This window comes from Homarus americanus, unplaced genomic scaffold (genome assembly GCF_018991925.1).
Source record: "Homarus americanus isolate GMGI-L3 unplaced genomic scaffold, GMGI_Hamer_2.0 scaffold367, whole genome shotgun sequence".
Classification (NCBI taxonomy): domain Eukaryota; kingdom Metazoa; phylum Arthropoda; class Malacostraca; order Decapoda; family Nephropidae; genus Homarus; species Homarus americanus.
The window spans coordinates 1,698,551-1,718,751 of NW_024743709.1; the positions used below are offsets into that span (position 1 = coordinate 1,698,551).

The 20,201-nt window shown below is 43.9% G+C and overlaps 2 protein-coding genes across 3 annotated transcripts in view; one reads left to right on the forward strand and one right to left on the reverse strand.

Annotated features, from left to right (window-relative positions):
• LOC121877391 (serine/threonine-protein kinase pakF-like) overlaps positions 1-7,442 on the reverse strand; it is a 52,485-nt gene extending 45,043 nt beyond the window's left edge. For both annotated transcript variants that reach the window (XM_042383136.1, XM_042383135.1), the window contains exon 1: positions 7,240-7,442. The gene's annotated coding sequence lies outside the window, so the exon portion shown is untranslated. The remainder of the gene's footprint in view (positions 1-7,239) is intronic.
• Positions 1-20,201, forward strand: part of LOC121877435 (calcium uniporter protein, mitochondrial-like) — a 79,111-nt gene that overhangs the window by 51,003 nt on the left and 7,907 nt on the right. The window contains exons 3-4 of the mRNA XM_042383199.1: positions 17,241-17,411; positions 18,693-18,811. Coding sequence (XP_042239133.1) covers positions 17,241-17,411; positions 18,693-18,811 — 290 coding nt within the window. The remainder of the gene's footprint in view (positions 1-17,240; positions 17,412-18,692; positions 18,812-20,201) is intronic.

The following is a 20,201-nucleotide window of genomic DNA, read 5'->3' on the forward strand; positions in this document are numbered from 1 at the left end:
TTATTATATCAATACTGCTGATTATGTGTCGTTTCATGGCAGATTTAACCAACAGTTCACATGTATCTTGGAGGAGGTGTTGGTTAGGTTAGGTTAGGTATGTAAGTAACGTGAGTTCTTATTACCCTATAGACCACTGCCTCACCTGAGATGGATAATTACTGGTATAATACAGTTTATATGGAGGTATTTGACAAGTACTGTACTGTTATCATAGCTCTGATAATTGTAAGTTCTTATTATGGGAGATGTATTACAGTCAGTCAGTCAGTCAGTCAGTCAGCCAGTCAATCCTTGGCTACTGGGTTATGTGATGTTTTACCTGACATAATATCTTCAGATAATTGTGTCAGGAATATCCCCTCGTTGCCAGATATAGACACTTGAGCACACTAACTCGCACCAACTCGCACCATGAGAGTTGTTGCATGTACAACCCTATTGAGCAGGGTTGAATTAAGAAATATACAAAACCTCAATTCCCAGAGTAATAACATATCACATCACTTGCATTACCTTGATAATCTCCTGATGAAAGACGCCCCATATTACACTAGCGATATGAGAACATCCCTCAATGCAATAATGAAATGTCACAACCATATGAACACATAACAGGATATTACAATGTATGATGATATGAGGTCACTTTATAATCTAATATTGTATTTTTATTTCCTTCAGGTACAGTTGATTATCGGGATTACCTGTAGATCGTGACAGGTGTAACGTGAGTACCGTGATTAGTGTCAGTTTGGAGGTTAAGTGAGGGAAGGAGGAACCTCACCATCACTCGTAAGACCTAAGAGAACAACCCGACTTTAATACTTATTATAAAACTGTTGGTATGAAGAGCCTAATAGACTAAATATTAGAATAAGTTCAAGATTACTGACATAACTACTAACTTAACCAGAATGTCGCCATGATTTATCCTTATATTACAAAATACTATAAAACACCTGAAAGATTTATTCCTTATATAGAGACTCTTATAACATTTCCTTAGCTTATAGCCAAGTGATTCAATTTACTCAGCTGGGAAACAAACCTCTAATAGTGTGGCGATCGAGGACATGACCTTCTTGTTTTTATGTCATTTTATATACGTCATGGAGTCATATTATTTGTATAGTTATATTAGCTCGAGATAGGAAGCTGAAGAGATGCTACAGCTTATGGGTTAATAGAGATCGCTGATATACACACACGGTCATCACAAACTATGGGTCAAACAGCGTCATTCAGGTCACGAGTTCGTTTGTACAAGTAAGTCTTTTCTTCGTTCTTGAGTAAATTAACAACAGGTAACGTATAATGACAGTGGATTAACTTGTAGCATTAGGAGCCACACATCGTAAAAGGCAGTAGTGTTCAGAGCCTGTGTTGTTTACTTAACCTGTGAGACCATTGTTCCTCACTCCGGGAAATGAGAACCAAGTGAAAGTTGCAGGGGAAATATTGTCTTATTTTAACGCCCACTGCCTTGGTCTTTGATCGAACAGTTTACATTACACTCGGGAAGGCCAGAACATAAATAGAAGGATGTGACGATTAGGTAGAGGTCAGAGACTGGCCTGAACTTAGAGACAAAGAGAGTTGAGTGGTGGAGCGTTGACTGGAGATGAGAGATAAGCAACAGGACTCTGAGGTGTTGTCAATACCTACACGTTTGAGGAGGGGTGGAGGGTGGGGATGGGGTGGGGGGGTGTTGTGAACGTGAGAGAGAGTGAGTTGACCGCATCGTGGGTTATAAAATGAATGTACTGTATAATGATATAGAAATAGACGTAGGTTGTGTGTCCGTGTGTGTGGAGGTAGAGGAGACCGCTGGCACAGGTTTTACTGCTATGGTGAGGGCGTGACGAGTGAACGAGTGGCTGCACATAACTCTCCTTGCACTCTGACGCCGCTGTGACATGATGATGGAGAAGTTCTGGTGGTATAAAACTATTATTACTACTCGTGTGGCTGCCTCTCTCCCCCCACCTGTTGTACCTCATGTCGGACGGTCATGCAAAGTGAAGATGTGAGTGACCGTCCCTCATGGTTGTCAGCCACGCCCCTCAGAGGGTTATACTGGGAGCAAGAGGAGGCTCAACCTGTGTGTCGTGAGCACGTCCGTCTGTTGATTAGACTTTCTGCAGTGTAATTACACCTGGAAGGCAGGTGTATATATATCTAGAGAAAAAAAATCTGTATTTGATTTGAGGGTAAAAAAATTATGGTCTTCGCTAAAAAAAAAAATGTTTCTGCACGATAACTCAAGATCTGTTCACTTGTTAAACGGTAATATAACTGTCCGTAGAGGAAAGACCTTTTAAATATATAGGATGTGATCAAAGGAACAAAGATCAAGGTCACTATACAGTACATATTTACTGATTACCGCGAAATATGACTAAGACTAATGAAGTTCTATATTGATTTTAGGATCAAAGGACGAGTCACTTGGTTCCCCTGGGGACACGGTGGCCAGGGGTGGTAGTCACACCTTATTTTATCTTCCTTGATTGGTGTTCCTCAGGCCATGTTAGACAGTGCTACCAACGACCAAACTTTCCCACCCTCACCTGATTGGTTCTCCCGAGGTTGTGGTTGACAGTGTTACCAATAGTATCACAAACGTGTCTTAGTACTTTGGTTCATCAAGTTTATTATGATTTTTGTAATGTGTAGGTTGTTGATGTGGGCGAATCTGCTTTTAAACGACACTTAAGTAGAAGAATTATGAATATTCCCCATCCATTAGATCACATTAATTTAAAACCATCTATTTTTTATCACTGGTAGACATTTTTTTCTTGTATGTAGATAGACTATATGTAAAAGACGCTATTTAAAGAATTATTGAGAAAAAATACACAAAAATCAAACTTGTAAAGCTACATGTACAGTATAATGATCATTCTATAATAATGACTTTTTTATAATTACTATGTACCAGAATATGTAATTACATCTGACCTCCAATTGATGTATGTCTGTCTTGTTTAATTAGGGTGATTTTACTACTTCGTGTTCAGCAGTCTTCACTAGTCAAGAAAAATGAAGACAAAAAGTTGAAGTCAGTCAGTCAGTCAGATACTACGATGAAAACTAACTAACTAACCTAACCTCTGTTCGTCCATTACACGGGTGGGACTTACTGTAGGTGTTCAATTACACATGACAATTTATCTTTTGTTTTTTTCCCATGGTAAAATTGGCTGCGTCATGTAGCCAAGTTCACCACCACTCTTGTCTTCGTCCTTCTTCGTCACCCCATAGTACATACACTGGACTCTGACGTGACTGTTGGATTAGCTTAGGTTGGGTTAGGTCATGCTAGGTTAGCTTATGTTAGGTTAGCTTAGCTTAGGTTGGGTTTGGGTTAGGTTAGGTGAAAAAGCCAGCTCTCTTAACCCTGAAGGTCGCCCCCCAGGTCCTGTTACCATCCGACTTCACTGACCTCAACAGACTTTAATAATAAGACTCAAAACACAATGATTAGTGTCCACATAATCGACAAAGTGACAATTCTAAGTGTGTCTCTGTAATCTGGTCATAACCGCAGGCTGGCCAATTATCTCCAGCTTGATGTGGAGGCGTGTAGCGGTCATCAGTGTGTGTGTGTATAGTCCACATCTTCCTCCACCAGTCAAGAAGAAACTTAAGAATTTTCATTTACGCGGCTTTCGTGTACCCAATGACTGCTTTTCCTCACATGACCCAAAGCTTTTATTCGTCATGTGGTAGCTTTTGTTAGTCATGTGGTCCCTCTTATTAGTCATGTGGTAGCTTTTGTTAATTATGTGGGAGCTTTTATTAATGTGTCAGCTTTGGTTAATCACACTGGTGAAAATTGCCATTACTACCAACTATGTAATGAGTCCACTGTACAGCATTCCCCTCCCTCTATCTTCCTTTCCTGTCTTCCTCTCTCCTCACTTCCCATCCCATCCTCTCCCTTCCTCTCCTCTCCCTTCCCATCCTCTCCCTTCCTCTCCTCTCCCTTCCCATCCTCTCCCTTCCTCTCCTCTCCCCCCTCCGCTTCTAATTATGTGGTACCCTAAATCAAGTGCGTCTAATTAGGGGGAACATTCGTGTGTTGGTGGGGACAGCAGTAGCAACAGAGGAGTGACAACAGGCATTTAAGTGTATATGAGTGTAAGTGTATCTGTGCTTTTTGCAGGGAGGCATAGGATGGTGTCTCTCTCTCTCCTCTCTCCCTCTCTCTCTCTCTCTCTCTCTCTCTCTCTCTGCACCACAATGGTTTCATATAAGGTAATGGGTAGTGACTTGTGTGGGTGGTGAGAGACAGGTGTGGTGAGGGAGGTAGTGTGGTGGCCTACATAACGCGTGCACCAAGTAGTCGGTCGTACGCCCCGAGGTATCAGGCGAGCAGCAGTCTTGGCATGTACTTAAGAGGGTCAAGTCGGTCTTTCTCTCACACACACACACACACACACACACACACACACACACACACCACCTTTCATTACCTTAGACCCCTGCGAACGGATCATCTAGTGTACAGTATTTACCCCTCAACTCTGAAGGGGGAAAATATACTGTAGTAGCCGCGTCAGTTTTTCCTCAATCTCCCTGTTGATAGTTTCTTTTGTGCTTTTTACTAATTAATATCCGTAGGTTTAGTTGTTAAAGCTATCGACTGTCTAAATCTGAGGTTAAGTGTTTGTAGTTTATTGTAGTTGTAGAGTCTCGTTGGTGTCATGTTTTTTGTTGTAGTAACTCATGTTGTCTGTTCACAAATGTATTAAATCTTTATTCTAGTTCCTCAAGACTCTGCTTTGTGTATTAGATATTTAATCTTTCTTTTGTTGTTTAAAATATTTGAGTTTTCCTGTGGTTTTTTTTTTATTCTTGTTTACTATTTTATTCTTTTTGGGCATAAGGTACTTAATCCACGTGTGTGTGTGTGTGTGTGTGTGTGTGTGTGTGTGTGTGTGCATGTGCATTGTGCGTGTGTGTGTGTGTGATCATTGGTAACTGAAATAAATAAAAACTAATTTAAACCGAACTTCACGTGTAGATAATATCACAAAAAATAATATTAGTAAGAAATGTTTTTTTTTTCTTCTGCTAAAACTGTTGATAATTATGACAACATATGTATAATGTTAAGGAGGATCAGGCTACCATTAGTGGCAGTCTCGGTATTATGAGGCTTATTGTATCTTCACTACCCCTTAGTTATGGATAAAACAAGTGTGATTCATAAAGGTCTATTGTTTGTATCATCAAGTACTTATTATTGAGGAGTTAATGGTTAGAAATGGCAGTAGGCGTCTGTATGGTCAAAGTTATATAGAACGACTTTCCGCTCATGTAATAGGTCGTCCTCATTGGGTCGTTACGAACTATGATGACCTGTTTGGATAAGATCTAGTACCAGAGTATCACCCCCCCCCTCCCAAAAAAAAAAAACAGTTTTCAAGTAATAATTTTTGGATTTACTGTTAATATTGTAGAATTTTTAGAGGTATTGTTAATGCCATGTATATCTCAGACTTATAACGTGTGTCGCTATAACCGATTCTTGTAGCTCTGAGTTATATAGAACATGTTACTGACGGTGACCACTTCGGCAGCCCCTACAGGTATTTGGTGACCGTGAGATTCCGGATAAGAGCCTCAGTACCATTCTTGCTACTAAGTGTCATCTTGTAATTCCGAGAAAAGAATATAATATAATTGGTAACTATTGGTACAGTAACAGATAACTTATGTGTAATGTTTACCTAACCTTCCTATACCATCTTCCCCGTATTGTTAATGGTCCTCTGCCTCTAAGTAACTCTTTATAATTACCACTTCAACCAGTCACCAGTCACCACCAGTCACCTGCAACACCTGAGTGGGTCATGAGGCACAGTCGTATGCTGCAAGGTAATCCACTTTACAATGCCTGGAGATAATTTTTTCCTCCTCGTCCTCCTCGTAAACAGTTAGTGACCCTCAGTAGGACAAATACTTATCTTGTGCCATGTTCCTTGTTGCGGCGTACACCTGATATTTGCTTTTGTTTTGGGTTTTTGTTGTCCTTGTGAGTGACGACATGATCTTCCTATGGCGTGGTGACTCACTGTGTGTTTGGTCATCTTGCTTCACCTATATCGCTTCTCACATCATCAAAGGTTATGGGTTCGTAGCTTCACCTAAGCCAAGGTTACATGATGTTGCAACGCTCAGTCAGGTTGTATAAACTTGGTTTGTGTGTGTGTAAGGTGATGGTGAGCCAGGTGGGATGGTGAGCCAGGTGGGATGGTGAGCCAGGTGGGATGGTGTGCCAGATGGGATGGTGTGCCAGATGGGATAGTGAACCAGATGGGATGGTGAGCCAGGTGGGATGGTGAGCCAGGTGAGGCGGTGAGCCATGCACGTCGCCTTGGTTGGACACACACATACACACACACTGGTAGAGTGCCACTATTGACAGCGGTAATACCAATATTTCCTCTACAGGGATAACACTCGGTACACAACAAACACATATTCGTTTACTCTCATAACCAAAAACACCTTTGACGGGGTATACCTGTACTATATTATACAGAGTTCTTATACAGTATATTGGCGTTAAGATCAGTGACGTGTTGCTCTCAGTCGTATTTGAAACTCACATTAGATAACCCATATGAAGGGCTGTATGGCGCATAGTGAGCTAGGAAAGAAATGTATGTTCTTGGATTGTGTCGTAAGATTTAACAAACAATCCAATTCTGTCTACAGTTTCATGAATCGGCTATAAATCAACAACATTCAACCAACTATTGTACTTTGGCGCAAACATCTATGTGCCGTGTGTTAGATTAATCAATTTAAAGGGAAATATGTGACAGCGTGTATGTGTGTGTTTGTGTGTGTGTGTATGTGTGTGTTTGTGTGTGTGTGGTGTCTCCTTGAGGTGTGTTGATGTGTTTAGATCCGTACTAGACACTACTCTTTTGATGGTGTATGTGTTGTGATGGTGTCCGTGATGCTCTAGACTCATCCGTAGTGTTATGATGAACGGTATACTGTATGGTGTGAAGGTATTATTTGTCACTTGTGTATAAACTGACGTGGTGTTTAAGTATTACACACACTGACCTGAACCCGTTTCCACCACCCTGTATCTCTCTTCATATCGCTCCACCTTTACCAACCTCATTAATTACATAGATTTCCACGTGAACTTCAACACATTGCCTGATAAAATATGAAGGATTAGGAGGTAGAGATATTTTAGCTTACCTTATGAGTAGTATGACTTAACGTTGTCTTTATTATTATATATTATAGGACTGAAGGATTATTTATATCATCACCACACGTCTGTCACTCTCACTAGTTCTGATTGGCGAGAGTGTGTTTCTACTGAGAACTGTCACTGAGAGGAGTCGAGTGCTCACAAGCCAGCAGTACCACCGCCATAAGAGTCAATAGGCTACTGAGTTAGTGAGGAACCCGCCAACCCCGTCTACCTCCTGCGTGTGTGTGTGTGTGTGTGTCTCTCTCGCGCATGCGCTGACAGACGGTGCCACACTACAGCTTGTGGTTGTCTACTGATGATGATGATCCCTCAAGTTGCCAGTTGTTATTGATGATTTTTTTTATTCATAGTTTTATTTCTGTGGTTTTGTACATAATAATAATGTGAGTATTATAAAGTACAATGTTGTTTTAAGTATAATAAATGTACTCGAACCAAAAAGACTTATAATTTGTGATCTTATGGAAATTGGAAAAAAAAATACAGAACAGGTATAGTAGGAGAGTATTATAATTGAGATAGAACATTATACACGTACAACAAAACATTATACACATAGGTGACAACATTATAGGTTTCAGGTCTGTGGTATTTGCGCAGTGTACCTGTATGCGTAAGAGGTCACACATAGTGGTAGACTTAATTCCTAAATTCACTTTTAAAATTACCAGAAAGTTAAAAGTTTTCAGGGAGATGTTTGTGTAAAATATGTCTTGCTAGATTGAGAAGCTGACCACTAGAATAGGTAGTCGGTCTGGTATTACTTTGGTACCTTGCAGCCACTTCCAACCGTAATCTTACCACCATCACTCAACCATAACACTACCAGCACCACAGTCCATTAACAACTACGGCTATTGTCCACCACCACCAGACATAACACCAACCCCCTCGTCCACAACACCACCCCTCTTTCCACCACCCCCTCGTCCACAACACCCCCCTCGTCCACACACCACCCCCTCGTCCACAACACCACCCCTCGCCCACCCCTCGTCCACAACACCAGTCCACAACACCACCCCTCTTTCAACACCACCCCTCTTTCACAACACGACCCCCTCGTCCACAACACCACCCCTCGCACCCCCCTCGTCCACAACACCACCCCTCGTTTCACACACACGTCACAACACCACCCCTCGTCCACAACACACCACCCCACCCCACAACACCACCCCTCGTCCACAACACCACCCCTCGTCCACAACACCACACCACCCCCTCGTCCACACACAAACATAACACCAACCCCCTCGTCCACAACACCACCCCTCTTTCCACCACCCCCTCGTCCACAACACCCCCCTCGTCCACACACCACCCCCTCGTCCACAACACCACCCCTCGCCCACCCCTCGTCCACAACACCAGTCCACAACACCACCCCTCTTTCAACACCACCCCTCTTTCACAACACGACCCCCTCGTCCACAACACCACCCCTCGCACCCCCCTCGTCCACAACACCACCCCTCGTTTCACACACACGTCACAACACCACCCCTCGTCCACAACACACCACCCCACCCCACAACACCACCCCTCGTCCACAACACCACCCCTCGTCCACAACACCACACCACCCCCTCGTCCACACACAACACCACCCCTCGTCCACAACACCACCCCGTCCACAACACCACCCCTCGTCCACAACCACAACACCACCCCTCGTCCAACACCACCCTCGTCCACAACACCCCCTCACACCACCCCTCGTCCCACAACACCACCTCGTCCACAACACCACCCCTCGTCCACAACACCACCCCTCGTCCACAACACCACCCCCTCGTCCACAACACCCCCTCGTCCACAACACCACCCCTCGTCCACAACACCACCCCTCGTCCACACCACCCCCTCGTCCACAACACCACCCGTCCACAACACCACCCCCTCGTCCGTCCACCACCCCTCGTCCACAACACCACCCCTCGTCCACAACACCCCCCCTCGTCCCCCTCGTCGTCCACAACATCACCCCTCGTCCACAACACCACCCCTCGTCCACAACACCCCCTCGTCCACAACACCACCCTCTCGTCCACAACACCACCCCATCCCTTCTCCCTATCCCTTAAAATTATCTTTCCTTAACTATTTGACCTCTCCTCTGTTCCCCTTCACTCCTCTCCCCCTTTTACACCCCTCCCCCTTTACACCCCTCCCCCTTACTACCAGCCAGTCCCTCGTTCCCTGTACTAAGGTTGCACTAACAGGGTGATTACACCACTCTTAGCGATAACCCTGGTGTTGCTCCGTTAATTACCAAAAGTTTCCCATAGTTTTTCCCCGTCTTGTTGTGACTGCCACGCTCTCTTGTTGTCTCCAGTAGTCACACATCAAGGTGAACAGTGTGGTGGTGGTGATAGGGGGCGACCTTACATAAAGCCCTCAACCATATCCTCTGCTGATAAAGAATATAACCTGTTATCTAGACTACTTCCGGGTGATGATGTCTGTGTGGTAAGAGGATCTGTGGCAGACTAAGACGAACGGAGTCTGATGTGCGGGGGGGAAATAGCACTGACGTCACTACAAGCAAGTTATAATATCGAGAAATTTCCCCTCCTCCTTTGGGGGTGGTGTCGCGGCTCTTAAGGTCGAAACGGAACTTAAGGGCGTCCGTGGCTCAGGGTCAAGATGTTGACCAGTTTTTAGAGGGCGTGTTATGATGCTGGTGTTGATATATGCAAGGTTATGGCTACCACCTACCGGATTATGGCGCTGTTTTGTGTTGGGTGTTATTGGTAGGTTAGGTTAGGTTAGGTTAGGTTAGGTTAGGTTATACTGTACTCAGGATTTCGGGTCAGATATTTCCCTAGCCATTTTGGGGTCCGTTGGCTACCAGTTTGGATACCCATTGGTACCCACCATCACCTACCAGTACCACCTCTTACCACCATCCATCAGGAGGTAGTGATCTCGTTAGTACAGTACCTGCAGTAGGCACCACCCATCCACCCACCAGAAGTAAGTGTTAAGGTTGGTTACGCTGACGCCAAAGACCCGAGGGGACAGGGGACGGGGGCATGATCACCTTGACAGGGACACTACACTCCCTGGGGCGTCGCCGTCAGAGTCACGTCAATAAACTTCGCCTCGTCCTTGTCTGCGTCAAAATTCTCACCTGTTATATAATGAGGCGTTTAGACACAATATGTGGGATGTGTACCAAACATGTGGTTGGTGTACAAACATGTCCCTAAATCCTAACACATTCCGGGATGTTGGCCGACACACACACAACACATCCTAGGACATTTAAACCACGTTCCGGAACACTTATTAAACTACGCTTTGTCCTCATCCGAGTCTCCGTTCTGAGGCGCAGTGAACCTAACTTGCTCGTTTATTCTGTCTCACGATGTTGCTTCCAGGGAGTTTCCAGCACACACGGACACTCATACTTGGACAGTCTCCAGGATGCTCCGTAACACTCAGCATGATACATTTTTCTCCCAGTGTGCAGTGATCCTGGACACCCTTCCCTCAAGGTCTCGTTCCTTGGGGCATTCCCCTGCTGGCAGCGTACACCGTGACAGCATCTCCGCCCCCTTCCTTGATGCTACACTCCTCTCTTACTCGTCCCGGTGGTCGCAACGAGACATTCACTTGTGGAAAATGTTGGTTCTGTCTCCTTTGTTTATCTTGAAGAGTGCGGCCTTGTGTGTGTTGTTGGCGCTTGGCTAAGACTACTGTACCATTAGTCTGGAAGATGGTAGTTTGATGTCAGTCTTGATTTTTGTATAGTATAATGTTTCTGTTTATTGCATGACACTGAGTCCATTGTGGCCCCTAACCTGTTGTGGCCTTGCGCATGATAAGTTGTTATTGGGTGATGGCATAGGTCAGCACAGTGGCAGCTTTAATTCATAACCCCAGTCCAGTTTTTCACCTTGTCAGTAAAATCACATAACAAATATACCAAATTATTATTATTATTATTAAAAGATATTTTTCTTTTCTTACGCAGTTATTCGAGTAACTTTTTTTTCCCTGTTCTCTGACGCACTTACACCACGTGGAAAAACTCGTACCACAACTTGCTCGGTGTTAACTTACATTTTAACAGAACCTAACCAAGGCACCGGTCCGTTCTGCTAGTGATACACACACACACACACACACACACACACACACACACCCACACACACCCACACCCACACTCACACCCATCCACCTTAATCACCACACAACGAATAAAGTCCCCATCATTAAAGTTCTTATAAATATTTGTGGTGTAGGTGAGTGTGTTCTTTTTACCGACTGGGGAGGGAGGGGGTGGAGGAGGAGGAGGGGGGGGGCTTGAGACTCGCCCCCACCTCATCCCAGTCGGAGGAGGAGGAGGAGGAAGAGGGAGACTAGATCATAAAAACGATCTAAAAAAAAATATCATCTCTTAAAAATGGCTATGACACTACATATATTTATTACTCCTCTCATCCGTATCAAAAGTGACCTAATCCCCCCCCTCCCCCACAGCCTCCCCAACCCCCTAGTAACTACACAAATACTCTCCTTTTTCATCAACTAAATTAACCCTCATTAGACTTACCTTTTCTCACTTTTTCATATGTATAAAAATGGTGACATTAAACTAAGCACCGTAGAGACGAGGTGTGCTAGTAAATGTGTAATGTCTCCTATTAACTTCTTTGTATTTTAAACTCTGGGATCATATTTATCTCCGTCACAGTTCCTTAAGGTTCAAATATGTTCATCTGTCCTTGAACCTCTCGTGACGGTGCTAAGGTGTATAAAATGGTTCATATCCTGGCCACAGACTCCCTTGTTTAGTGAGCAGCATCAGTGTTCTTCTCTTCTTCGTCTTCGTCTTCGTCAACCCGGGAATAACAAGAGCAACAGGAAGAGCAATTCGAGACACGTGACCACTTTGTGTACCCGCTTGTTATTATTGTATTAGGTGTGTATTACCTTGTCATGACATGGTCTGGTGTAAGCTGACATGGCCTAATGTTGTCCTGGAGTAATGTAACATGTCCCAGTGTGTCATGACATGGTCTGGTGTAAGTTGACATGTCCTAATGTTGTCCTGGAGTAATGTAACATGTCCCAGTGTGTCATGATATGGTTTCGTGTAAGCTGACATGTCCTAATGTTGTCCTGGAGTAATGTAACATGTCCCAGTGTGTCATGATATGGTTTCGTGTAAGCTGACATGCCCTAATGTTGTCCTGGAATGATGTGACATGTCCCAGTGTGTCATGATATGGTTTCGTGTAAGCTGACATGTCCTAATGTTGTCCTGGAGTAATGTAACATGTCCCAGTGTGTCATGATATGGTTTCGTGTAAGCTGACATGCCCTAATGTTGTCCTGGAATGATGTGACATGTCCCAGTGTGTCATGATATGGTTTCGTGTAAGCTGACATGCCCTAATGTTGTCCTGGAGTGATGTGACATGTCCCAGTGTGTCATGATATGGGCGGTGTAATCTGACGTGTCTTAAACTTACCGGTACATGTGCAGGTGTGTCTGACATGTTTGAGTGATCTGACGTCAGCTGGTGTGTTCTGACGTCAACTGGTGTGTTCTGACGTCAACTGGTGTGTTCTGACGTCAGCTGGTGTGTTCTGACGTCAGCTGGTGTGTTCTGACGTCAACCGATGTGTTCTGACGTCAACTGGTGTGTTCTGACGTCAGCTGGTGTGTTCTGACATGACCTCGAGTCCTTGGACATGCCTTGGTGTGTCTCACATTCCTGGTGTGTTCTGAAGTGTTCTCACGTGTCACGGTGTCTTGTGTCATGACATGTCCCCGTGTGTCGGTGGCTTTGTGTGTCCCGACATGTCTTTGGGTGAACTGGTATTTTCTGGTATTATTTTGACATGACTTGGTATATACCCTGTCGTGGTGTGGTGTGGTGTGGTGTGGTGTGGTGTGGTGTGGTGTGGTGTGGTGTGGTGTGGTGTGGTGTTGGGGGACAGGAGTAAAAAGAGAGAAAGCAACAAAAACAACGACAAAAACAACAACAACAACAACAACAAAAACCGTGAAAGAATTAAGAGAACTGATGATTACAGATAAAATTGAAGCTTATAACAAATGAAGGTAAAGAAACGAGGAGGGGAGTGTGATAATTCAATAATAAGATACAAGAGAATAAAGAAGGACGTATATAAGAATGTTGGAGGAGGGAATAGCGAGGATAACGAGGGAAACATGATAATAGTATTGTTAATATTCTGTTCATAAGTCAACAGTCGACCTTGTGGGAGAAAAAGTGGAACTCCGGGAGGGGCAGCGGGGTAGGGCAGTCGGGAAGGGCAATGGGGTGGGGCAGTCGGGAAGGGCAATGGGGTGGGGCAGTCGGGAAGGGCAATGGGGTGGGGGAAAAGGCAGCGGGGTAGGTCAGCAGGAAAGGGCAGCTGGGTGGGGCAGAAGGGAAATACATTAGGGTGTGGGACAGGTGTGTAGGACAGGTGAATGAGACAGATGGGTTTGACAGCCACGTAAGACAGCTTAATATGACGGGAGTGTGAGACAGTACGTGTGACAGGGGTGACTAAAGCAGGATGTGGCAGTGGGTGTAACAGCAGGGCGTGGCAGCAGGGAGGAAAAAGTATTACTGGGTAAGAGAACAGGGGGGTGGGGGGCTGTGTTATACTGGAATGTGACTACAGGATGTGGTCATTAGGTGAAACATTTAAGGGTTTGACAGGTGAGTGAGGCATTAAAAAAAAATAACCTCATAATAACCTTAACCCCCCCACCCCCCTCTTTCCTGGCCTCCTCCTAAGTGATCTTGATAACATTGTCTCCATAACGTCGCTTAATTAAAGGTAAATCCCAAACTTCAGGATATAATACCAAGTTGGTTCTTCGTTCAGCTCTGCGTGTGAGGTCTCTCTGACATCTCTAAACTCACCTGCCCTGGACTTTTAACACCTCCAAACTAAAAACATCACAAGTTACTATCTATCTACTGACGGCTCTCTCAACGTTGACCGGGATGTGTTGTTGTTATGATCTAGCCCAATAGTACTCGTATACACACTAGAGTACATCCAGAGACACCAATTAGACATCTACTCCGTACTTTCACGCATTTTATACCAGTTATTACCACAGACAATCGTATCATCACTCAGTCTCACCTAAGTACCGAGCGCCACGTACTCAGTCTCACCTAAGTACTAAGTGCCACATATTCAGTCTCACTTAAGTACCGAGCGCCACGTACTCAGTCTCACCTAAGTACTAACTACCACGTACTCAATCTCACAAAACCAGACGCAGCAAATCGCACTTATTAAGGGTTGAGATCAAGTTGTTATGGATCCCGCTCACAAAGGTCGTGGCTGCCTCAAGTACAATTTCTTCCTCTTACCTCAAGGCTAAACTCTCTTCCCCATACAACAGTTCTAGTTAATCCACTGACTCTAATATACTATCAATCTATTTATCTTGATGCCCTTGCTAAAATGTGTGGACAAAAGGTCAATTGACTGTCTCCACTAAAATGACTCCTTTAGGCATGACTGCTTAAACATTATCATGGGTACAGAATTCATTACTAAACCTTCTGTATACAAGTAGGCAGCGTGGCCAAGCACTGCACTCGACCATCTTTACTTCTCCAAGTTTGTAAGGCTAAGTATCCATTTGTAAGTGGGATTGAGAGTGCCCGAGGACAGAAGGCGTGTGATGTACAGTATATGTTGGTGCACTTTGTTGTAAGGTAACCCGAAGTGTTTTTCACGCTACATGATACACGCCCTTACCAATGAAGGAGACTCGAGGCCTCGTATCCAGTAATTAATGAGTTGTGAGGTCTGTAGTTGTTGACACCTGAATTCACACCATTAACTTCGTCGTTGCATATTACCAGCTTGTTCAGTCAGGTGCAGAAAGTCCTCACAACACACGCTCCTGCTGTGTTTTTTGGAGATGTTTATATTGTTAGCTCAGCTCTTAGTGTTTAAGGATCTCTTGTAGGTAGTTGGTTAATTCTTTCAGAGTTGGTGTGGACCTCTCCCTGCCTGCACGTGTGTTAGCGTACATCTGTTGACACACAAGGAGGCTGCTGACCTTGGCATGTCTGTGGTCAGGTAGAAACTCAGTGGCCGCCTTTCCTCTTACGTTGTACAGACCTCTTCTAATGTAGCTACACGGAAGTCTATTTTTAGGCTACCTGTGTGGTTTACAGAACTATAAGCCGCGGCCATCCGTCACACTCCTGCTGTGCTTTCGTCTCCTCGTCTTCACACACACACACACACTTCCTACTGGCCTGGTGCTCCCCCCCCCCACTCCCCCAGCTGCGAGGACCACCTGTCTCACGGTCACCAGCAGCATGGTGATGGATTTGGTGCTGTGGTGTTAACAGAGTATGGATTGAAGAGGATGAATATTGGGATGTGGAGTTTTGATGAATTGAAACAGTGGTGGATGTGGAGCAGTGATGGTTGCAGGGTAGTGTGTGTGTAGGGGGGGGGGGGCAGTGATGGTAGTAAGGTGATGACTGTAGAGGTGTGGTGATGGTCATTGTCCAGAGGTGTCTCAAACGTTCGGAAATATATAAAGGGTGTCAGAGTTCATGAAACATTATCAGACTCACCTGGACATATACGCAACTACGCAACTTTTGGCGGTATGAACGACCCACAGGTGCCGCACGTGTGGTAGTGGTAGCAGCAGGTGTAACAGGAGCCAAAGGAGCCAGGGGCGAATGAATGAGTCATAGGGGATGAGGTTACATGTGTGTGATGTCATGCTGCTTCCTGTTTAGTTCCAGGCGGGCAGAAACGTCAGGTAGTACAACACAGGTGAGGTGAAGCCCGAAGGTGACACCCTATCTTTCCCCCACGCCTTACTTCCTCCTCACCTCCCCTCCCCCACTCCCCTCCCCCCCCCCCCCCCTCCCCCACTTCCCCTCCCCCACACCCTCCCCACCCCACCCTTCCCACTTACTTCCCTTACTTACTTCCCCACACTGCTTTTCCCCCACACTTACTTCCCACCCACACTTCCCCACACTTTTCCCACTTACTTCTTTACTTCCCCACACACTTTCCCACACTTACTTTCCCCACACTTACTTTCCCCCACACTTCACTTCCCCCACACTTTCTCGCTGTTATATTAGATTGAATTATGTGTTTTAAAATTAAATTTATCTGGAAAATATATTTAATATTCTTTATATGAGTTTTGAAATATAATACAGACATGGAGGTAATACAGACATGGAGACATGGAGTAATACAGACATGGAGGTAATACAGACATGGAGGTAATACAGACATGGAGGTAATACAGACATGGAGGTACAGACATGGAGGTAATACAGACATGGAGGTAATACAGACTTGGAGGTAATACAGACATGGAGGTAATACAGACATGGAGGTAATAAGTCAGGTCATCAGAAGAGAAAGTTAAACTGGCATAGGACAAAGTATAGTTGTATGAGTCATCTAGAGGTACACACACACACACACACACAAACACACACACACACACACACACACACACACACAGCCACTAAATCAAAACTTTCTCTTAATTACAGTTTTCACTCATTACTGTCACTGCTATCATATAGGGGAAAAAAAATAGCATTATAGAAATAGGAGAACTTGTTTTCCATGATGGGCCGAGTTTATGGTCATAGGTTAGGTTTGGTTTTAAACTACTCTAGGTGTGAAAATGTTTACCTCCTCCAAGACAAAAACAGAAAACATAACTTGAGTAATAAATGCAGCCTATTTATGCTGACAGTAACACAAACTATGCCATCTGTAACTATCTGTGCTCGTAGTAACACAGACTGTGATGGTGTTACAGATGTGACGATGACTGTCTTTAACATGATATATTGTGTTACAGGCATTGTAGTATTGGTACGTAACATGTTGTCTTTTCTTGGAGGTGTGACGATGGCGTGTGTTGCAGTTTATCCCGCAGATGTGACGGTGCTGTTGTGTAATATGTTACATTATGTTGCAGGTGTGACGGTGGAGGTTTGTAATGGGCTGCCACAGTTGACAGTGCCGCTGCCTTCCCGGCGAGACCTTTGTCGCTTCACTCTACGGCCCGTCACCCACACCGTGCAGGACCTGGTGCATCAGCTGACCCACGAGGACCACGGCATTGACAGGGTCGTCCTCAGAACTACAGGTAGGTTACTCTTACCTGTCCCACCTGTCTCACCTCTCATTTTTATCACCTGTCTCACCTCCCATCTTATCACCTGTCTCACCTCCCATCTTATCACCTGTCTCACCTTCCATCTTATCACCTGTCTCACCTTCCATCTTATCACCTGTCTCACCTCCCATCTTATCACCTGTCTCACCTCCCATCTTATTGCATGTCTCACCTCCATTCCTCTCTTGTATTGCTCTCCTTCCCACCTTAAATTTTAGGTTCTGTTCTTGTCTCCTAGAGTCTCATTTTATTATATGTCATCGATGATAACGTACACTACATAAATATTCCAGTACTGTATTTACAAGTCATGACAGTATCAGAACATCCTTGAAAAGCCCAAAATAAAACTCCGAGACCAGTTACATTTTGAAGTGGAATACAGAAATATGGTGTTCAGGGGAGAGATATATCAACTTTACCTTGAAAACATTCATAAAATTACAGTTCTCGTGTTCAAGATTGATTGTGTTTACATTAAAAAATGCACTACAGTACTGCACTTGTGTGGTGGACATGGCGTCAAATGTAATTACTGTACCACTTCAACAGTTTCACAGGACTATAAGATAAATACAATGGCTCTTGAGATTATGATCGGATGATATGACCTCCAGTGAGCACATCTATTGCACTAACTGTAATATCAGTAAGCTATGAAAATGGGTAAAAACAGAAAAGAAAAAGCCGCAGATGATACAATTCAAAGCACTTGTACTGTACCATAGATGAATAATATACCAGACAGTAAACTTTGTGAGCAGAGTGTAATTGCTGATGTCACAGAGCCCTGGTGTAGTGAATGGTAACCCAAGTCAGTTATAATTTTAAGCCGCTACACATCACAGCCTGGTCACAGTCTATAGTGCTAAATGCCAACCCCACTTTACAAAACTACAATATAGAACTATCCAAATGTTTACTTCATAACCTATAATTGTATTGATGCAAAATTTGATAAGTGTATTACAGTGGCTTTGTATTATTTGGATTGAAATATAAAAACTTGTAATGGGTAGCTGGAAACAGTGAAACCTAAAATATCTTATTGTGTTATAGATACTGTTTAATGTTGAAGTCCTTTTAATTACTGTACAAAGTCTTTGATTTGAAGTCAGATATACAGTACAGTACTTTGGGTAGGGAAGATAGAGTTCAGTGTTATAATAGCTTATTTCTTTTTAACATTGACATTTATAAATAAAAGTACAGTGTAATCATTTTTACTTTAATCCGTACCAATTTTTGCAGATGGAGTACGAATCTCCACCTCGGACAGCATCGAATCTCTGCTCATGACCGATTTTGACCTGATCATCAACGACATCTCCTACCGAGTGGTAGTGCCAGAGGAACAGAAGCTTACCTTGGTATGTCATGGAGTGTCATCATCATCATCGCTGTTTAGAGCCATTTTCCCTGTTTGCATGGGTTATCCGTGGTTACCTGAATGGCATGGTGGACCAGTTACCATCATGCAAATTTAGAGCAAGTTTTATGTCTGGATACTCTTCCTATCACTAACTCACTTAAGTTTAGACCCCAGCCAAGTGGCTTGTGTTACTGCACATTCCCAGAGTATGGGGTTGGTCCTGGCACATTCTGTTGAGCCAACTATGAATGGGTGCGCAACATAAAAAAGTACTTAACTTAAGAGTTGGATAATATATGGCAGCCCTTTTACCTTCTTGTGTGCGGGAGAGTATAGGGTTGGGTATACTGTATCCATATTAATCTTAATAACCTGTCTGGCCCCTTTGGGAATCACTTTGGCTTAGTTTGGTTTCCTTCATCTGATTTATTCCACAGCCTTTTCTTTTTCCTCTTCTAGGTTTGATCTAGAAGTTCAGTAAAAGACAAATTTTTACCCATATCCCAAGTTTCATGTTGGGATTTTCTAGGGTAATTTTTTTCCCCAGTCTATTCAGAGGTGTAGGTTAATGTTTTGATTCTGTAATGGATCGCTGGAAAGGAAATTATTGTTAGTGTTAAAGAATAATTTTGTTTTTACTTTTTCAGTTTCTTTATTACTTCATTCTTTTATGTCTGACTTGTATGGTATGCATATGATTCACTTGCTATGAACTATTTTTAACAAAACATCATTGGTATGACATATAACCACTTCTGATGGGGCTCTGGACTCTTATTATATCGGGTTGAGCCCAGGATAACACTAGACCCATTTGGTAACAGAGTCGGGGAGTTTGGAATTCTATACCTTGTGAATACACTGAGTACACCTTTGTGTGGAGTGTTTAACTGTGTGATCCTGGAGTTTTGGTGTGCCTATGCCTCCTTCCTTTCATTGAAGCTGGATTTAGATTACAAGAGCTGCCTGGTTCAAGAATGATAACCAGAAACCCTGTTATCTGATGAAGCCCAAAACCAGACCGCTTGGAAACCCTCACTCTTCCCTTGGTTTTATGATTAATCAGTTGGAACTGTCTGTGTGATGTGTTGGCTGATCAAGATTCATTCAGCTTCATAGAGGGTGGAGCCACCACTACTTTGTGATGAGTGCTGATTGGGCTGCTCGGCAACTCCTGCACTGAGTACCACTCAATTTAGGCTGATGTTGCCAGGTGGAAAGGAATGGTAATTGGTGTATCCAAAAAGGATTAATACTTTAGAATAACTTAGGGTTCCCGGGCCACATTAAAGGGTGGGCTGTTAATTGTGGCTAACAAGGTCTGTGGAAGGACAGAGGATGCAGCCAGACATGCAGTAACTTGATGGTGGAATGATGAAGTGGGCATA